The 18,630-nt window shown below is 45.2% G+C and overlaps 1 protein-coding gene across 3 annotated transcripts in view; it reads left to right on the top strand.

Moving 5' to 3' along the window:
- Positions 1-18,630, top strand: part of DNAH8 (dynein axonemal heavy chain 8) — a 251,771-nt gene that overhangs the window by 64,992 nt on the left and 168,149 nt on the right. For all 3 annotated transcript variants that reach the window (XM_084754008.1, XM_084754009.1, XM_084754007.1), the window contains exons 22-26: positions 728-844; positions 2,532-2,651; positions 3,100-3,235; positions 14,150-14,262; positions 15,582-15,688. In XM_084754008.1, the coding sequence (XP_084610134.1) occupies positions 728-844; positions 2,532-2,651; positions 3,100-3,235; positions 14,150-14,262; positions 15,582-15,688 (593 nt within the window). The remainder of the gene's footprint in view (positions 1-727; positions 845-2,531; positions 2,652-3,099; positions 3,236-14,149; positions 14,263-15,581; positions 15,689-18,630) is intronic.

Genomic DNA, 18,630 nt, shown 5'->3' with positions numbered 1-18,630 from the left:
TAATCAAGGAGACACATCACGTAATATTTTTTAAAAAGATTTGTTCATTTTATGTATATGAACACTCTGTCTGCACATACACCTGCAGGCCAGAAGAGGGCACCAGATCATGTTATAGATGGTTGTGAGCCACCATGTGGTTGCCAGGAATTGAACTCAGGACCTCTGGGAGAGCAGTCAGTGCTCTTAACTGCTGAACCATCTCTCTCTTTTTATTAAAATTTATTTATTTATCATATATGGGCACTTTATCTGCAGAATAGGATATCAGACCACATTACAGATGGTTGTGAGTGATCATGTGGTTGCTGGGAATTGAACTCAGGACCTCTGGAAGATCAAGCAGCACTCTTAACCACTCAGCCATCTTTCCAGCCCCGCTGAACCATCTCTTTAGCCCCTTTTCTTTCTTTCTTTCTTTCTTTCTTTCTTTCTTTCATTCCTTCTTTCCTTATTTCTTTTTTCTTTTTGTTTGTTTTGTTTTTGTTTTTGTTTTTCCAAGACAGAGCTTCTCTGTGTAGCCTTGGCTGTCCTGGACTTGCTTTGTAGACCAGGCTGGCCTCGAACTCACAGAGATCCACCTGCCTCTGCCTCATGAGTGCTGGGATTAAAGGCGTGCGCCACCACACCCGGCTCGTTTCATAACATTTTTCAAGCAACAACAGAAGCTTTTCTGAAAGACTCCCCTGAGCAACGGCCACTGATTGCCTTGCTTCGCTCTTCCCAGGTGGAGTCCGTGCTGAGGCAAGGGCTCACCATACTCACGTGGTCATCGTTGATGCTGGAGAGCTTCTTCCAGGAGGTGGAATCCGTTCTGGATATGTTCAACCAGCTTCTAAAGAAGGTAAAACCGATAGTCCTCTGGAGCTATGCACATTAGCACTCCAGATGTTGGCAGCGGCTTAGTCACATCCCGAGACCCATTAAAGGGTGTGATTTGGGCTCGAGAGGAGTCTCCATGGTTAAAAGCAAGTGCCAGTCTGCAGAGGATCTGAGTTCGGTTCCCAGGACCTGTGTCCGGCTGCTCATAACTGGTAGTAGCTTTCACTCCACGGAGACCTGACACCTGTGACCCCTGTGAGCACTTGCATTTACATGTGCTGTGAGCACCTGCATTTACATGTGTATGCCCACACTGAAACATGTGATTAAAAATAAAATAGATCCTAAAAGGATATGATATTTTTAACTAAAAGAACACCCATTAAATAAATAAATAAACAAATGTTATATCTGTCCCTGAGTTGCGGCCTTTCCCTCTGCGTTGCCCTGTTTACCTCAACAGGCGAAGGTGATGGTTTACCTCCACACTGTAGTCTAAGATAGGGTGATTGGAACCTGGAGAGAGATGACTCAGTGGGTGAAGGGCTTGCTATGCAAACCCAAGGGCCCTGAGTTCAAATCCCCAGCTCCCACATAAAAAGCCAAGCTGGTGTGGTGGCCACCTGCAGCTCTAGCAGAGCTGGGAGAATCCTCAGGACAAGCTGGCAGCTTACATTAGCCCACTTGGCATGTTCTGGGTCAGAGAGAGGTCCTTCCTGCCTCAGTGAGCAACGTGGAGAGTGACTGAGGAGGAAACCTGCTGTCCATCTCTGACCTCTCTATAGACACACACACACACACACACACACACACACACACACACAGACACACACACACAGACACATATACATACACACACACACACACACACACGGATACATATGCATACACACACAGACACATACACGTACACATACAGACACACACACATCATACATGTACACACACAGACATACATACACACAGACATACATATACACACAGACACAGACACACATGGATACATATGCGTACATACACAGACATAAACACACATAGACACAGAGACACACACAGACACACAGACTCACACAGACACATAAAGAGAGTCAGACACCAATACCCAGATGGACACACACACACATGGACACATAAAAAATAGGATGATTGTAGAATGCTAAAAATGGCAGTGAACCCTGCCTCAATGTTAACCTTAACGTGTGTCTGATATTGACCAAATGACACAGCAGTCCAGTGGATGACAACCTGGTGATTTCTCATCTGTCTGCTGTACAAAACATGCTCATCTTTTGGGATGGGCTGGCCTCTCTGTGTGGCGTATTGGCGTCACAGACAAACTCAGAGGCGTTGGAGTGAGCCTAAACCTGGCTGCCAGCCTCTGCCCTTTACTAGCTGTGTGTCCCTCCTAGTGATCTTTCCTTTTCCAAGCCTTGGTGCCTTTAGCTGAAAAGCACAGCTCATTTGTGAAAGATAAGGATCACGCAGCCTGTGAGTGATGCTCGGGCCCATGCCGCTTGAGACCCAGGCCATGGTTTCTTTGCACATGTATTCCTGGACCGTTCATCAAATCATGCTTGACCCAGGAGGCAAATTTCTAGATTCAGGTCTGTAAATGGAGTTATACTCCGGTGCATTTTGGGTAAAAACGTTAATGTTAAAGGGAAAGTAAGCTCTTTCTTACTTTTTGCAACTCTTTTTCCTGTGGGTAGGTCAGTGACCTGTGTGAAATGCACATTGACACAGTTCTGAAGGAGATAGCCAAGACGCTGCTAATTTCCTTGTCGGACAGTGGCGCTACCAGGGTAGAAGACATGCTGACCCTCAACGAGGTATGCGGCCATTAACGACAGAAATGTGGAGGCACTGACCAAACGTGGGGTTCCATAATATGAAAGTGGACACCTAGGCCAGAAGGCCTAAGAGGGTCTCTCTGTGTAGCCCTGGCTGTCCTAGACTCACTTTGTAGACCAGGCTGGCCTCGAACTCACAGTGATCCACCTGCCGCTGCCTCCTGAGTGCTGGAATTAAAGGAGTGCGCCACCATGCCCGGCCCTGCACAACTCTTTTTTTTTTTTTTTTTTAATTAAAAGTGATGTGAATAGGTGTTTTGCTTACATGTACGTCTGTGCACTGCATGCATTCCTGGTGCTGGGTCACCTGGGACTGGAGATACTCTCAAGAAGAATTTTAATCATAGCTGTAGAAATTAAAGTCATAATAATTTCTTGGTGTTTTTTAAGGTGCCTGAAAATTAATGGTGATTTATCTGTTTAATAGTCGTACACAAAAGAATGGGCTGATATTCTGAACCATAAGAGCAGGCACGTGGAGGAGGCTGTGAAAGAGCTTATATCAATATTTGAGCAAATCTACGAGGTTAAGAACACCGGGAAACCAGCCAAGGCGCTGCCAGGTAATTCCACGAGGACCGCAGCTAGGTCCGCCAGCAGGCACCTCCCACCTCGCAGACAGCGAGGCATCCAGGGTAACCCACACTGTTGGCACAAGCAGTCTAGACCCTGTGAGCTCCTGGGGGAAGTGGGGACAATGGGGTCTTTGTTGTTGTTGTTGTTTTTGAGACAGGGTTTCTCTGTGTAGCCTTGGCTGTCCTGGACTCGCTTTGTAGACCAGGCTGGCCTCCCAACTCACAGCGATCCACCTGCCTCTGGCTCCCAAGTGCTGGGATTAAAGGCGTGTGCCACCACCTCCTGGCCTGACAGTGGGGTCTTTGATATCCTGGTTTTCAGATGCCAACCATCAGCCAATTCTACAAGCTGACCTTCCCACAGGGAGCCCTCTCAGTCCTGTTGCGTGTGCGTGCATGCGTGTGTGCGTGCGTGCGTGTATGTGTGTATCACTTTGATCTCTTGACTCATTTAGCCTTTTTTCTTAAACACCTAAGAGCAGCATCTATAGCTCTCACAACTCTGGAAATTTTAATTTGGGCAAGACTGTGTTTTAAGCCGTCCCCCACGTTCCCCAGTCCCTTCTGCAGAATGAGCTGTGTGTTCCCACTTAGGAAGGCTTCAGGGCTTCAGGACAGAGATAAATCCTCTTTCGCTTCAAAGCAACAGAAGCGAAGATCACACCATGGTGTGTGCCCCTGTCACTCCTCCCCACCCGCCTTGATGAAAGGATGGCTTAAAGGAGCCCCATGGGTTTTTGCTTTTAAGGATTCCTTTATTTTTCTTTATGGGTGTGTGGGTGAGACCTGTGTGTGAGGGTGTCAGATCCCCTGGAGCTACCAGCCGTGGGTGATGGGTACTGAACTCCGATCCTCTGGGAAGAGCAGTGGATTCTCTTAAGGGCCAAGCCATCTCTCAGCCCTGAGCTTTCTGTCTCAAACTTCTGACTCTGTCCTAGTCTGCTAAGTGTGACTGGCTGGGGATAAGAGAAATATTTCCATCTTATCGTCTGTTAGGCTGAAATGATTTTGGATTTTATTTGTGTTTCCTGTTCTCCATATTTTTTATTTTTTTAGAATCTCCTATTTTGCTGAAAGAACCAAGAACCCAGGCTCCCCCCCTCCGCCCCCCGCCAATATTTCCAGTAAATACATAAGCCCACACCATAAGCTACCGAATCCGAACCTCTAGGGTCATGTGACCTTGAGTTCCCTGTTTCACTTTCTGCTTCAAGATTGTTGTTTAAGAGCATGCTGGATTTAGGCTTGCTGAGATCGCTCTGTCATTGTGTAAATTTGCAATGAAAGGTTTGTTTAGCTAAAGAAAAAATAAATTTGAGCTCTATGTAAGAACCAACTGGGTAGAAGTTCGGTCTTGGTTATCTTACCCTTTGGTCTCATAACGTTTTGTCCCTGTCGGTCACAGGCCCTGGTTGCCCAAACGCCTGCTCTTCTAGCATCCTCCACCCAGGTTACAGTACAGGGCTGGTTTTTATGACCCAGCCTCTAACCAGACTAGGGGCGTGTTGCCAATGCAACTATAGAGGGCTGTCTAGCAGAGGTCAGAGGTCAGCTATGTTAGTTAGCTAAGTAGCAAGGCCCGTGAGGGGAGGTGGCAACCTTCCCCATGTTCAGTGAGATGGGAACATTCCAGTCAGAGATCCCACAAAAGTGATATAAGGAAGGAAGGAAGGATGGATGGACGGACGGATGGATGGATGGATGGAAAGATGGATGGATGGATGGATGGATGGATGGATGGATGGATAGACGGACAGACAGAGACTCTTTGGATGTTCTAGGCCCGTGAGTTTGTCTTTTCAATGAGTCCTCTGGTGGTGTCCAATCTGCCGCTTCAGAGACCACAGCGATTCTCGATAAGGGGCGAGACCGCTAGGGAACAATGCCTGCAGACACACAACCTTCGGTCGCTACCGGATTCTGGGTGGGGACTCTGGAAGCATCCTCCAGGGCAGCCCCAGTAGCAAAGGATTGTGGGGCTCAGAGTGTCAATGTGCTGAGGACAAGAAGCCCTGATCTACAGAGCAACTACTCAGCTTGGCTTCTTTCACCTTTGTTTTCTACTTAGCTTTGTTAGGAGTGTCAAACCCACAAAAATGTCAGCTCAGTACATTGGAATACTCAAGGTGTGAGTGAGTGATTTAGAAAGTTGTGATGGGCAACTGTCTTAAATTCTTTACACACACACACACACACACACACACACACACACACACATGCACACACTCTCACACACGTTGTTTTGTTTTGTTTTGATGTGTGTACTGGTGCCCATGTGTGCATGTGTATGTGCATGTGGAGGTCAGAGGTCAGAGGTCAGCCTTATATGACATTCCTAAGGATGCTATCTACCTGAGTTTAAATTTTAAAAATTATATACATGTGTATGTTTGTTGTTTTTGTGTGTGTGGGTCAGAGGGGAATCTGTGGCAGTCTGTTTTTCTTTGCACGGTGTAGGCTCCAGGGACAAAACTCGGGTCATCAGCCTGCCAGCAAACACCTGTACCCACTGAGCCCATCTCACCAGCCCACACCTGGGATTTAAAATTTTTTTTCCTATTTTAAAATTAATTAATTAATTTATAGCATCTCTTAGTGGCTCAGACTCCATCATTTTGGCTAGGCCAGATAGCCAGCAAGCTGCAGGCACCTACCTATTTCTGTCTGTCCAGTGTTGGGGTTACAAGCATACCACCATTCTCGGCTTTTTCTGTGGGCGCTACAGGCCCAATGTAGGTCCTCCTGTTACACAGCAAGCTCTTCTCTGGCAGAGGTAGCTCCACACGGTTATCCTCCCCTCTGAACTTAAACACAAAGGTGGAATATATTGGTGGAATGTACTTTTAGTTGAATAGTATGTCTTTTTTTTTTTAAAGATTCAGTTATTTATTATGTATACAGTGCTCTGCCTGCATATACACCTGCAGGATAGAGGAGGGCAGCAAGATCACATTCTAGATGGTTGTGAGCCACCATGTGGTTGCTGGGAATTGAACTCAGGACCTCTGGAAGAGCAGCCAGTGCACTTAACTTCTGAGCCATCTCTCCAGCCCAAATAATATGTCTTTTGAGATTGCTAATTTAAGTTGATGCCGCGACCTCCTGCCAGCAGGAAAGACGCTTGACACAGGATCCTTCTCAAACACGTTTTATTGGGAGCGCCCCTTGAAGCTGAAGCGAAAGACCCCGAACCCCCCTAGAGCTTGAACTTAAATACCATCTAAAGCGGTGTGTTAACACCTCACAGGTTCAGGCAGAATGCCTAATTAACATATGAATGCAGATAGGTCAACAGCTACACAAGCGTAGTTGCAATTAGCATAGTCCCCCTGACGGGAGGGGCAACTAGAGATAGCTCTAGCAAACGCATGCGTACTGGCAATTGTTTACAGGTAGCAGCACACAGACCAGCGCCATTATTGGGTGCGGCTGGCACAATCGTGGCTGGCTCCTTACACTTCCCCCTTTTCTGTTTAATAAGAAGATGAGCAGTGGGGAAATACTCCGATCAAGGCATGACACAACTTTGTGTACCATCCGATCGAGGGGTAAATTGATGTCAATACAAGACACCATCCTGCGTGCAATGGGTAGAGTCCCAGCAGGGTGCTATGGCTGTCCTGTATTGGGAAGGGAAACACATGCCTTCTGACGTGCAATGGCAACGAGGCCAGTCAGGTGCAAAGGCCATGTGATCAAGGGAAGCTCATTTCTTAAGGCTTGCAAGCCACACTTGGGGGGAAGCGCCCTGCTCAACTGCCAATAAAGCTTGGACCATAAGCATCTTATCACGGGTATGCTTATTTTTCATTTTACAAATGACCCAGAGGCAAAACACAATACCGCAGATGGTAAAAGCTCCAAAAATTCCCACCCCCACCCATTCCTTAAAATAAGAAAATGCAGAATGCAGCCAAGAGGTGAATTCTCCCAGAGTAACGGGTTTCATTCGGGTTCCATTCAGGTATGCGATGCTGACCAACAGCTGTTGGGATAGCTCTTCAGCCTCCAGCGTCCAATTTCCTGCAAGATATTCTGATAACAATTTACTTTGATTAAAAGAAGCTGTAAAGTTATATTGTAATGGAATGATGCAAACTTGACCATGATGCGAAATGCATCCAGTCTGAACCATCTTATATAGTTCTTCCACCTGTTCTTGAATCAGGTCCATGCGCTGATTTGCCAATCGGAGGCCATGAATAAAATGCGCATTATACTTTTCTTGATTTAATAGGGCAGTGGTTGTTTTGCTAACAACCTGATCAAAAGTCTCAGCTGTTATATTTGGTACATGTTGTTTTCCATCCGAACTAACGGAAATGGACTGTAAAGGAACAGCAGCAACAGAAGCCCCTGTACCAAGGTCAATCTTAGGGTTAACAATTTGCTGTGGTTCCAGCCAGGCACTTAAGGTGGTATGTTGAAGTCGAATACATGGCATGAAGCCATGAAATGAAAAGCAAAGAGTACCAATCAAATGAAAATTAGATTGATTAAATGGTTTAGGGTCTTCCCCAAAAGCAGAGGCACAAGAAATCTCTCCTTCACAGGAGGTGGAGAAAAAAATGGGGAAGCACAGTTGAATTAGCATGTACTGGCATGGGAAAAGGCCATGTCCTAGTGACAGCCCAAAGCTCTAAGGCCTGGACACTATTCTGGAAAAGCACGAACGTCTGAAGAGTCAGGAACAACAGGCTCGTCTTCCATGGAGTTCTGTCCCTGGTTCTCTTCTGGCCTGTTGTCATCTTGCCTTTCTTCTTGAACAATCCGTGTCAGCCTCTCGGGGACCCACACTGGATCACTCTGCTCCTGTGGAAAAACACAAACAGCTCCCCTGGATCTAGCTATTACCAGATCCGGGCCTCTCCATTGTTTTATCAATACATCCTTCCATTTTACAGAAGGGAATTTGGTAAAGGAGACATCACTATGACGCTCCGCTGCCGTGCGATCAGCAGAATCAATTGTTAAGAAATTTAAAGTAAATAATGCTAAAGATAATTGATTCTTGGGGGTGAGCCCATGGCTAATTCCCCCTTTCTGTTTTTGCAGCAATTCTTTTATGGTCCGATTAGCGCGTTCTATGACACCTTGTCCTTGAGGATTATATGGCAATCCAGTGACATGCTTAACTTGCATAGTGCCGCAGAATGAGTGGAAACCTTTAGAACTATAAGCAGGACCATTATCCGTTTTTAATTCTCTGGGTTTGCCCCAGGCTGCCCAAGCTTCAAGGCAATGGGTAATAGTATGTGCTGTTTTTTCTCCAGTATGTAAAGATGCAAAGATTACCCCTGAGCTGGTGTCAACGGACACATGCATGTATTTAAGTTTTCCAAACTGTGGAACATGCGTTACATCCATTTGCCATAGATCTCCAGGGCGTAATCCCCGGGGATTAATTCCTGTATGCGGAGGATGATGAAAAGGCACACAAGCTGTACAGTTAGTAACTATCTCCCTTGCCATAGCACGAGAGATTTGGAACTTTTTCCTCAGAGTTGCAGTAGGTACATGATATAGGGAATGAAATTCTTTGGCTGCTTTAATATTGTCAAATACTGCAAAAGCTATTGAGCGTGTAGCAATATCTACCAAGCGATTGCCTTCAGCCATAGGGCCAGGCAGTAATGAATGAGCTCTAATATGCTGAATAAAAAATGGATGACGTCGAGACCATATAACCTTTTGGAGATCTTTTAAAATATGTGCCACCGTGCTACTAGGAGATGAGTGGCAATGAATCCAAAGCAAAATGTCCTTTTGCCATAATACTGCTGTAGGGCTACAAGGGGTGGCTAAAATACACAAGAAAATAGGCTCACCAGGGGTTACACGGGTGAGTTGAGCTTTTTCTATGGCTTGTTCTACCTTAAGAAGAGCTTCCCTTGCTTGAGGCGTCAATGCCCTGGGTGAGGAGATATGGGCATCTCCTTCTAAAATTTGAAACAAGGGTTTTAAATCAACTGTAGGTAAATTAAGATAGGGCCGAATCCAGTTAATGTCTCCTAAAAGTTTTTGGAAATCGTTCAAAGTTCTTAAGTTATCTTTATGTATCTGTAACTTTTGAGGTTTAACATAACTGTCAGAAATGACAGCACCTAAAAATGAACCAATATTTCCCTTTTACACCTTTTCTGTGGCTATAAATAACCCTTTGCTTTCTAATTTTTGTACTGTCTGAATGTAAGCTGAATCCAGCATCTGACAGTTTGGTGCAGCCAGGAGTATGTCATCCATATAATGGCACATGCGCATCTTAGGGTAAATTTCTCTAATAGGTGCAAGTGCCTGAGCTACAAACAGCTGACACATAGTAGGGCTATTAGCCATGCCCTGAGGGAGTACTCGCCATTGAAATCTATTATCAGGTTGTTCATGATTAATGCTAGGCAAGGTAAATGCAAATCGTGGGCAGTCCTGGCTTGCCAAAGGGATAGAAAAGAAACAGTCTTTTATATCAATAATAATAATTGGCCATTCCTTAGGCAAGCTTGACAGTAACGGAAGGCCCTTCTGAATAGGCCCCATTACTTGCATTTGTTCATTTACAGCTTTCAAATCATGTAATAATCTCCATTTTCCAGATTTCTTTTTAATAACAAATATAGGAGTATTCCATGGAGACTGCGAGGATTCTAAATGACCAGCCTGTAATTGCTCTTTTACCAAGGCATGAGCGGCTGTCAATTTCTCAGAGGAAAGAGGCCATTGAGGAACCCATACTGGTTCCTCTGTTTTCCAAGGTATGGGAATAGCATCCTCAGTGGTCCTTAGGAAAAACCCAGGCCCTTAGTAGAGGATTGGCCTTTGGCTTGTAACGGTGTTGAAATTCCTTGTAAATATTTTCCCAATCCCTGACCTGGGGTATAACCCATACCTTGCATTAGTTTAACACTTTGAGGTGAGTAATTAGCTTTTAAATCATTAGTGAGCATCAATCCTAATTGTTCCATGACATCCCTTCCCCAGAGACAAATTGGCAATGGCATAACATAAGGAGTAAACTTTCCTTTACGTCCTTCAGAATCTCTCCAAGTCAACTCCTTAGCACTGATAGCTGGAGTATCAGCATAACCCAATCCCTGTAACGTTTGCAAGGAAACTTGAGTGGGCCAATTTTTTGGCCAATCCTTAGTTGCTACAATGCTATGATCGGCTCCTGTGTCCAGCAAGCCTTTAAAAATCTTCCCCTCTATAGATAGGCACAGTGTAGGTCTCTGTTCTAATGATAAAGATAAATATCCAATATCTATCCCTGTGGACCTGAGGCCCTTATCCCCTCGTTCCTTAGACTTAGAGGGAAACTGTTTGTGTAGGCTGGGTAGTACTAATAATTGAGCTATTCTGTCCCCAGGGGATATTGCTGTAATTCCCCGAGGCGAGGCACACAAGGCTTTAATTGTTCCGGTATAATCCTCATCTATTACACCTGGAGTTATAGACAGCCCTTTTATAGCGGATGAGGATCGACCTAACAATAGCCCAACCGTGTTTGGAGGTAATGGACCTTTAAAGTCAGTGTCAATTGGCTGGACCCCCATTTGGGGAGTCAATACACATCTGGTGGTAGCACAGATGTCCAATCCGGCTGAACCCGTAGTGGCTCTCCTTGGGCTGTCGGAGGGCGCAGGGATGGTGTTTGCATGGCCCCATATATTTGTGGGCCCTGTGGCCGAGGGCCCTGTCTCCCGTTTTTTGGCTCCGCCTTTTGTAAAGGTGTTCCATTAATATCCCTTATGGATCTACACTCATTAGCCCAATGCTTCCCTTTTTTACAGCGAGGGCAGAGGCCTGGGCGTTTAGCATTCTCCTGTTGAACAGACCTGCTATTATTCTGTGCCGAAGGACACTGTTTTTTTTTTTTTATATGTCCTTGTTTTCCACAGTTGAAACAGACTCCTTTAAGCCCTCTGTCCTTGGAGGCTGCCAAGACTGCTGCTGCTAGGCCTGCATTAGATAATTGGCCACCTATCTCTCTACATGACTTCATCCAGGCTTGAAGCCCCTTGCCTTTCCAGGGAGTAATGGCTCTTCTGCAGTCCTGAGTACATTGTTTATAAACTAACTGTTCAATTAATGGCATGGCTGTTTCATGATCTCCAAATATCTTTCCCTGTGGCATCCATCATACGAGCCACAAAATCAGAAAATGGCTCTGTGGATCCTTGTATGATTTTTGTTAAGTTGCCTGAAACCTCCCCTTTATTGGACAGGGTCTTCCAGGCTTATATAGCCATGGTGTTAATTTGAGTATACATATCAACAGGATAGGCTGTTTGATTTGCAGTCCATTGTCCCTGTCCTAAAAACATGTCCATATTCCAGAGTGGCTGTTCTGCCGCTGTATTAGCCTTAGTCTGTGCTTGAGCTGCATCTGTATATATTGACTTCCAATCTAGATATTATCCCATAGTTAAGCAAGCCTTGGCCACGCTCATCCAATCCGCTGGCGTCATGGCTGTGTAAGCAAATCTCTCAAGCAGAGCTTGGGTGAAAGCCGCATTAACCCCATAGGTGCGGACTGCTTCTGCTAAATCTCCTCAAAGACAGGAAAGGCAGCAGCTATTCTTTTCCAAGTATTAGGTTCTGCAAAACTAGATCAAAAAGCCTTCCCCTTATTAACTTTGTGTTTATCCAGATACACTGGATTGTAAGGAGGGGGCGCTAAAGGAGTCACCCTGATTGGCACATTCCTTTCCTGCTCATATGGAGCTGTTACCTCCTTTAGGCTTTTTTCTTCTTCAATACTTAACTCCTCCTGTTCACCATAATTCTTGGACTCTGATTCACTGTTTAAATGCAAGCTAGTGAATTCATCGAGTACCGGGTACAACTTATTATTATTATTATTATTATTATTATTATTATTATTATTATTATTATTATTATTATTATTTTCTCCTGCTTTTTTTTTCTTACTGTTGTCTGAGCTCGACTATATATTTCTTTTTATCTTGCTTTTCCTCAGAATTAAATTCCTCTTCTTCATTATGTTTCTCTGTTTTTGATTCACTTGAGCTACTAAGCTCCAAGTTTGCAAATTCCTCCAGCACTGGATATAGTTTTCTTTTAGGATCCTCTGTTTTTTGTTCCTCTTTTTTCTTTACCTTTTTTTGTTTTATTTCATCAGTACTAGTACTATATTTTATCTTTTTCTGTTTCTCCCTTTTCTTTAAAATACCTTCTGTTTCAGACATACTATCCTGATGGTCAGCTAATATCTGTTGGCTGCTTTTAATAATTTCCTCACAACGTTTATCCTCCAAGCAGGCACGTACTAATCGCCACAATGGCCTTGTGCCTGTTTGTAATTTACGATCTTCTGCTGCCCTGTCTAGGTCTTTCCCCAGTTTGTCCCAACTAGCAAGATTTAAGGACCCAGTGGGCTCAAACCAAGGAGCAACCTGGTCAACTTCCTGAAGAAAGCCCTGAATTGTTTGTGAGGATACTTTTAATTTTCGCTGTTTAAGAAGTTCCTGAAGTGGCCTAAGAAAAGGTGTTGATTGTTGATTCCCCATATTGCGCTTTTATCTACAAGCGACTTAATATATATATGGGCAGCCTGCCAAGTTATCTACCCTGGCCTTGCGGCTTATCGTCCAGCTTTATTCCCAGCAAATACAAGTGTGGTCTGGACGATGGCAATTCAGGAAAAAACAGCAAAGCAACACAACTACAGCCATCAGTAAAATTAAGCCTGCTGCCAGAAGGGGATCCACACCAAAAGGAGGCATGGCCTTGAGGGAGAACTTACCGGTACCGCCGCTCCACGTGATGAGTTCTGAATCCTCCCGAGTTTTTAACCTCGGGGGTCTCCGCAGGTGTCCAGTGGTGCGTGCACTGTTCTTATCAAAAATTTCCCGGGTTTCGGCACCAACTGCCGCGACCTCCTGCCAGCAGGAAAGACGCTTGACACAGGATCCTTCTCAAACACGTTTTATTGGGAGCGCCCCTTGAAGCTGAAGCGAAAGACCCCGAACCCCCCTAGAGCTTGAACTTAAATACCATCTAAAGCGGTGTGTTAACACCTCACAGGTTCAGGCAGAATGCCTAATTAACATATGAATGCAGATAGGTCAACAGCTACACAAGCGTAGTTGCAATTAGCATAGTCCCCCTGACGGGAGGGGCAACTAGAGATAGCTCTAGCAAACGCATGCGTACTGGCAATTGTTTACAGGTAGCAGCACACAGACCAGCGCCATTATTGGGTGCGGCTGGCACAATCGTGGCTGGCTCCTTACAAGTTGAATTCCTAGTAGAAGGAATGTAAAAGAAACCCTAGATACAAAACCATTAAAAATATATATATATAAAATATAAAAATTATATATATATATATATATATATATATATATATATATATATATATATATATAAAGCATTTTTTAAAGTTAATTTTTAAAAAGAACTTCTTGGGCTGGGTGGTGATGGCATACACCTTTAATCCCAGCACTTGGGAGGTAGAGGCAAGAGGATTTCTGTGAGTTTGAGGCCAGCCTGGTCTACGAAGCGAGTCCAGGACGGCAAAGGCTACACAGAGAGACCCTATTGGGGAAGAGGGAGGAGGGCATCTTGGGCTGGAGAGAGATGGCTCAGCAGTTAAGAGCATGGGCTGCTTTTACAGAGGACTTAGGTGAATTTAGTTCCCAAGACCCACATGGCCTCTTGCTGTGGTCTGTTAATCCAGTTCCAGGGTTTCAGCGCCCCCTTCTGGCCAGCACAGGCACTGCGCATGTGTACTGCCCATACATTTCCATAGGCAAAACACCCACACACATAAAATAAAAATGAAAACAACAGACAAACAAACAAACAAGCGAGAGCTTCCTCATGAGGTTTGATCGCGCCCTGAACGTTCAGGTGCTAACATTTGGTTTTGTCTTTTGTGCCCAGAGCAGAGGAAGCATGTTGTTTTTGGGAGTGAGACCGAAGAGGGCGATAGCCTTGAATATGATGGTGAAGCGAAGGAGGTTGACACCAATGACAAAGAAGACGAATTTAAGAAGGTATTTACTGTGGGGTAAACTTGCGAGGATTTGTGGACAACACAGATGCGGCTGCTCTCGGGCAGATCTGTAACCAAGGCAGTGTCTGACTCACAGCAGAACCCAGGAAATACCATGTGCAGGTTTTTTTTTCTTTCTTTCTTTATTATATATACAGTGTTTTGTCGGCATGTACACCTGTGTGCCAGAAGAGGGCACCAGATCTCATTATAGATGGTTGTGAGCCACATGTGGTTGCTGGGAATTGAACTCAGGACCTTTGGAAAAGCAGCCAGTGCTCTTAACCACTGAGCCATCTCTCCAGCCCCAGTTTTTTTTTTTTTTTATGCTGTATTATTTGACAAGATCTATAGCATCCTTACAGTCTTCCTCGGGGCCCCCGTTTTGATACGAGTGTGTGTGTGTGTGTGTGTGTGTGTGTGTGTGTGTGTGTGTAAGACTGAGCCTCATTTGTCAGTCTGTCCGATTGAGGGGGCCACTGTCACCTCACCTTCCTCTCGTGGTGCTCCCAGAATGCCTTCTAGCAGATTCTGATTATATCTGTGGTCTGGCTAGATAGTTCAGCCTGGCACTCCTGTTAGTTTTGGCAACTCCTCTGCCTCCTCCTAACCTGACTCTCCCACCAGCTTTAAAGGGGCCAGGTTTCTACAGTAACTGAGAGGCAGAACTTGGCCCTGTGTGTGACACAGGGTAGATGCTGGGGGCTCCAGGGGTTCAGGGACTGGGCTAGCATGCAGAAGGGGGTTTGATTCCTGTTATCAACAGGACAACAATGGTAAAAGAAAACAGAGGCTGGACCCACCATCCCTACCTTTTGAGGAGAGAGACTTGTGTGTCGTCTCCCCCACCCCCACCCCCCGCCCATCCCCCACACCAGGCAGTGTGAAACCTCACACTCAAGTTCTGGTATCTGATATCTGTATCAAATATTGAGCAAACCTGGATTATTCAAACACGCTGGTTTTGTTGGTTTGCTTGCTTTTTGTTTTTGGTTTGTTTGTGTGTGTGTTGTTGGGGGTTTTGGTTTGTTTGTTTTTTTCTTTTTTTGTCTCTGCTCTCTGGTTTGCTCTCATGTGGCTTGCTAGGTTTTTTTTTTTTTGGAAGCACTCTTCATACGGTGTTAACAAATATTTGTTATGTATTTGTCTAAAGAGACCCAGGCAAGCAATGCAGGGTTGAATTTATTTCTCCGTTGCCACTGACGTTGCATGGCTTCTTTTCTCTTACTGTTCATGTGTCATGTTAGATATTGAGGCGCTGCCTTGGGGACATTAGGAGTTCCTCTCAGGTATCAAATGTAACGTAATTTCTTTTTACAGGAGTGTAAGGAGGTCTACGCATTCTTCTCTCATCAGCTACTAGACAGTCTACAAAAAGCGACACGCTTGTCTTTGGACACAATGAAAAAGAGAATATTTGTTGGAAGGCAAGTTGAAAATGTGTTAAATATGTCAGGGAAACTGCCTGTAATAATGTAATTCAATAGCATCTCTTATTACTTATGTTTACTTATTTTTGAGACACAGTCTTATGTACCCCAAACTATGTAGGTACACTAGCATTTTCTAAAGGAACAGAACTGATAATATATATCATATATATGTATTATATATATATTATATGTTAAAATAAAGCAGCAAAAAGGTACCCTTGGCAGGTTGGGGCTGCTGAGAGATCATGCTATGTATCAAATCTAAGGCAAGAGATTTATTGGGGGAGGGAAGAGCAAAAGGCTTTCTTAGAGAAGGCACAAGAGAGAGAGAGAGAGAGAGAGAGAGAGAGAGAGAGAGAGAGAGACAGTCAGATAGACAGACAGATAGGGAGGCAGAGAGAGTAAATAGAAGACAGAGAGAGTGATCTGGGGTGGCTAGGACCTTTTAAAGAGGGCACATGTTGCTAAGCAACCTCGTAGGGGTAGTGGAAATGTTTTGCACCTGGTGGCGGGTGATGGCGTAAGCAAGTCACTGAAAGGCAGGCTGGTGGAGCACACCTGATTCTCTCTTTCTATCTCTCTCTCTCTCTCACTGTATATATATATATATATATATATATATATATATATATATATATATACACACACACACATATATGTGTATATGCATATACATATATAATAGATTTATATTAATATATACATTAATGTGCATTTATGCATTACATTAATTAATGATGTATGTATAGTAATATGTATGTGTTTGTATACATACGTGTTAAAGGGATTTATTAGATTGGCTTACAGCATGCCATCCAGGTAGTCCAATAATGGCTGTCTCACACCAGAGAGGCTGAGAATCCAGCAGCTGTTCAGTCCAAGAGGTTACATGCCTCTGCACTCTCAATCTGATGCTGAAGGCTGGAGGATTCCTGGGCAGCTGATGGTCTTCTGTGTATGTTGGGATCCTGAGGAAGCTGGTGTTACTATCAGTGAATGGAGGCTGCTGCAGCAGCAGCAGGGTAGATGGACTTGCCAGCAGGAGTGAAGGCACGTAGGCATAAGGCAAAGTTTCCCTCTTGCGGTCCTTGTATGTGGGCTGCCACCAGAAGGTGTTACCTGGATTTAGGGCAGGCCTTCTTGCTTCAAATAATCCAGTCAAGCAAAATTCCCCACAGGAGTGTCCATCTGCTTGCGTTTTAGTTGATTTCAGATGTAGTCAAACCAACAACCAAGATTAGTTACACCGTTGTTAAGGATGACTGTGAGCTTCTGCTCATCCTGACTGTGCTTCCCAGGTGCTGAGATTGCAGGCACGCAGCACGCTGCACAGTTTATACAGTGTTGCGGACCATACCCTGGGCTCTGTGCACATTAGGCAAGCATGCCACTGAGTGTTCTCAGGTTCAAGGAGGGGCCAAGACTCATTGTCCAGTGGGAAGAAGTTTATTAGGAGAGTTCTCAACTCCAGGGACAGACAGATAAGAGCATGGAGGGGGCTCCGAGCAGTTCAGACAGCAGCACCAGAGTCAGAAGGGCGTAGGGGAGGGGGGGTTGAGGGGTGTGGGTGGGTTGGTGTGGGTAGTTAGATGTTTCCTCTTATGGCTCTGTGATGATGGGGAATGTTTCACAGCCTGCGGCCAGCAGGAGGCAGGGAAGTGGGGTGTGTGGCCACCCTCTTGATCCCCTCTGGTTTCTGAAACAGGTCCTTGAGCGATGGAGCTGGTTCTCGGATGCCTCTCTTGGTTGCGCAGCTTGCTTGTATTTGGGGAGCTTTTCTTTTTTTCTTTTCTTTTCTTTCTTTCTTTTCTTTTCTTTTTGTTTTGTTTTTCAAGACAAGGTTTCTCTGTGTAGCCCTGGCTGTCCTGGACTCACTTTGTAGACCAGGCTGGCCTCGAACTCACAGCGATCTGCCAGCCTCTGCCTCCCCTGTGCTGGGATTAAAGGTGCGTACCATCACGCCCTGCTGGGGAGCTTTTTCTAGTTTTCAGATTGAGCCCTTTGGGCCTCAGCCTCCTGTTTTATTGGGTCGCTCATGGAGAAAAGCTACTGTACTTTGTTTGCTTGCTCTGCTCCTAACTGAAAGAATGGTGACTCAGCGACCAAACACCAGCTCTCTGTTTGCTTCTGAACTGCAGTTTTTAACTGCCCTTTGCTTCCTGTCTCTCTGTGGGTGCTCATACAAGGACGGGCGTTTTTGTCCTAGTGACAGGATTTCTTACATTCACAAGGAGAAAGTCTGTGTTTTTCAAGTAATCTTGTCTAGGAGAGCAATGTGTGTCGAGGCGGAGGTCTCTAGTCAGACTAATTCTCATCTCTGTGTGCGCCCTGTGCGCCTGTGTCTACACATGAGTGGCGCTGTTTAAAAAGAAGTTTATAGGAAGGCTTTGACTAGGAGCTCCTGTCTGTGGGAAATGAGGTAGTAACCAATTCAAGAGACAAGTAGAAACCAAGCAGTTGTTAAGATAGTGTTCTGCAGGAAGGGGAGCCAGCATAGAAAGACAGCATTGGCCTGACCTGTTGACTTGGCCCAAGACAACGGGCTTTAAAGCCCCCAGCTGTAAAATGTCCTGGCTTCTCTTCCATACAAGCCAGGACTTGTCCATGTCCCAAGTTCACCAGCCTTTTGGTTCAGCTTTTGGAGAGGTAGCGTGTGAACAGTTTTGGCTTGGGACTGCCCCTTTTCTGCTCCCAGGCTGCGCTGCAGAACACCTGCCACCGTCCAGCCTTTAGACTTCCAGAGGCGAGATGCTGCAACTGCCAGCTCGGGCGGGGGTGGGGGGGGACAGGGGAAGTGGGGGGTCCTCACAGCTCCTTGCTTCTCCACGCATCTCATCTCATTCCGGAAATGGACCATAACGATTTACTTCTTCCACGTCTAACTTTGTGGAAGTGTCTATTAAAAAGCAGACGAGCCTGGGTCTGGTGGCACGAGC

This window comes from Acomys minous (genome assembly GCF_964271855.1).
Source record: "Acomys minous genome assembly, chromosome: 13".
NCBI lineage: Eukaryota > Metazoa > Chordata > Mammalia > Rodentia > Muridae > Acomys > Acomys minous.
This window is presented reverse-complemented; position numbering and strand designations above follow the sequence as displayed.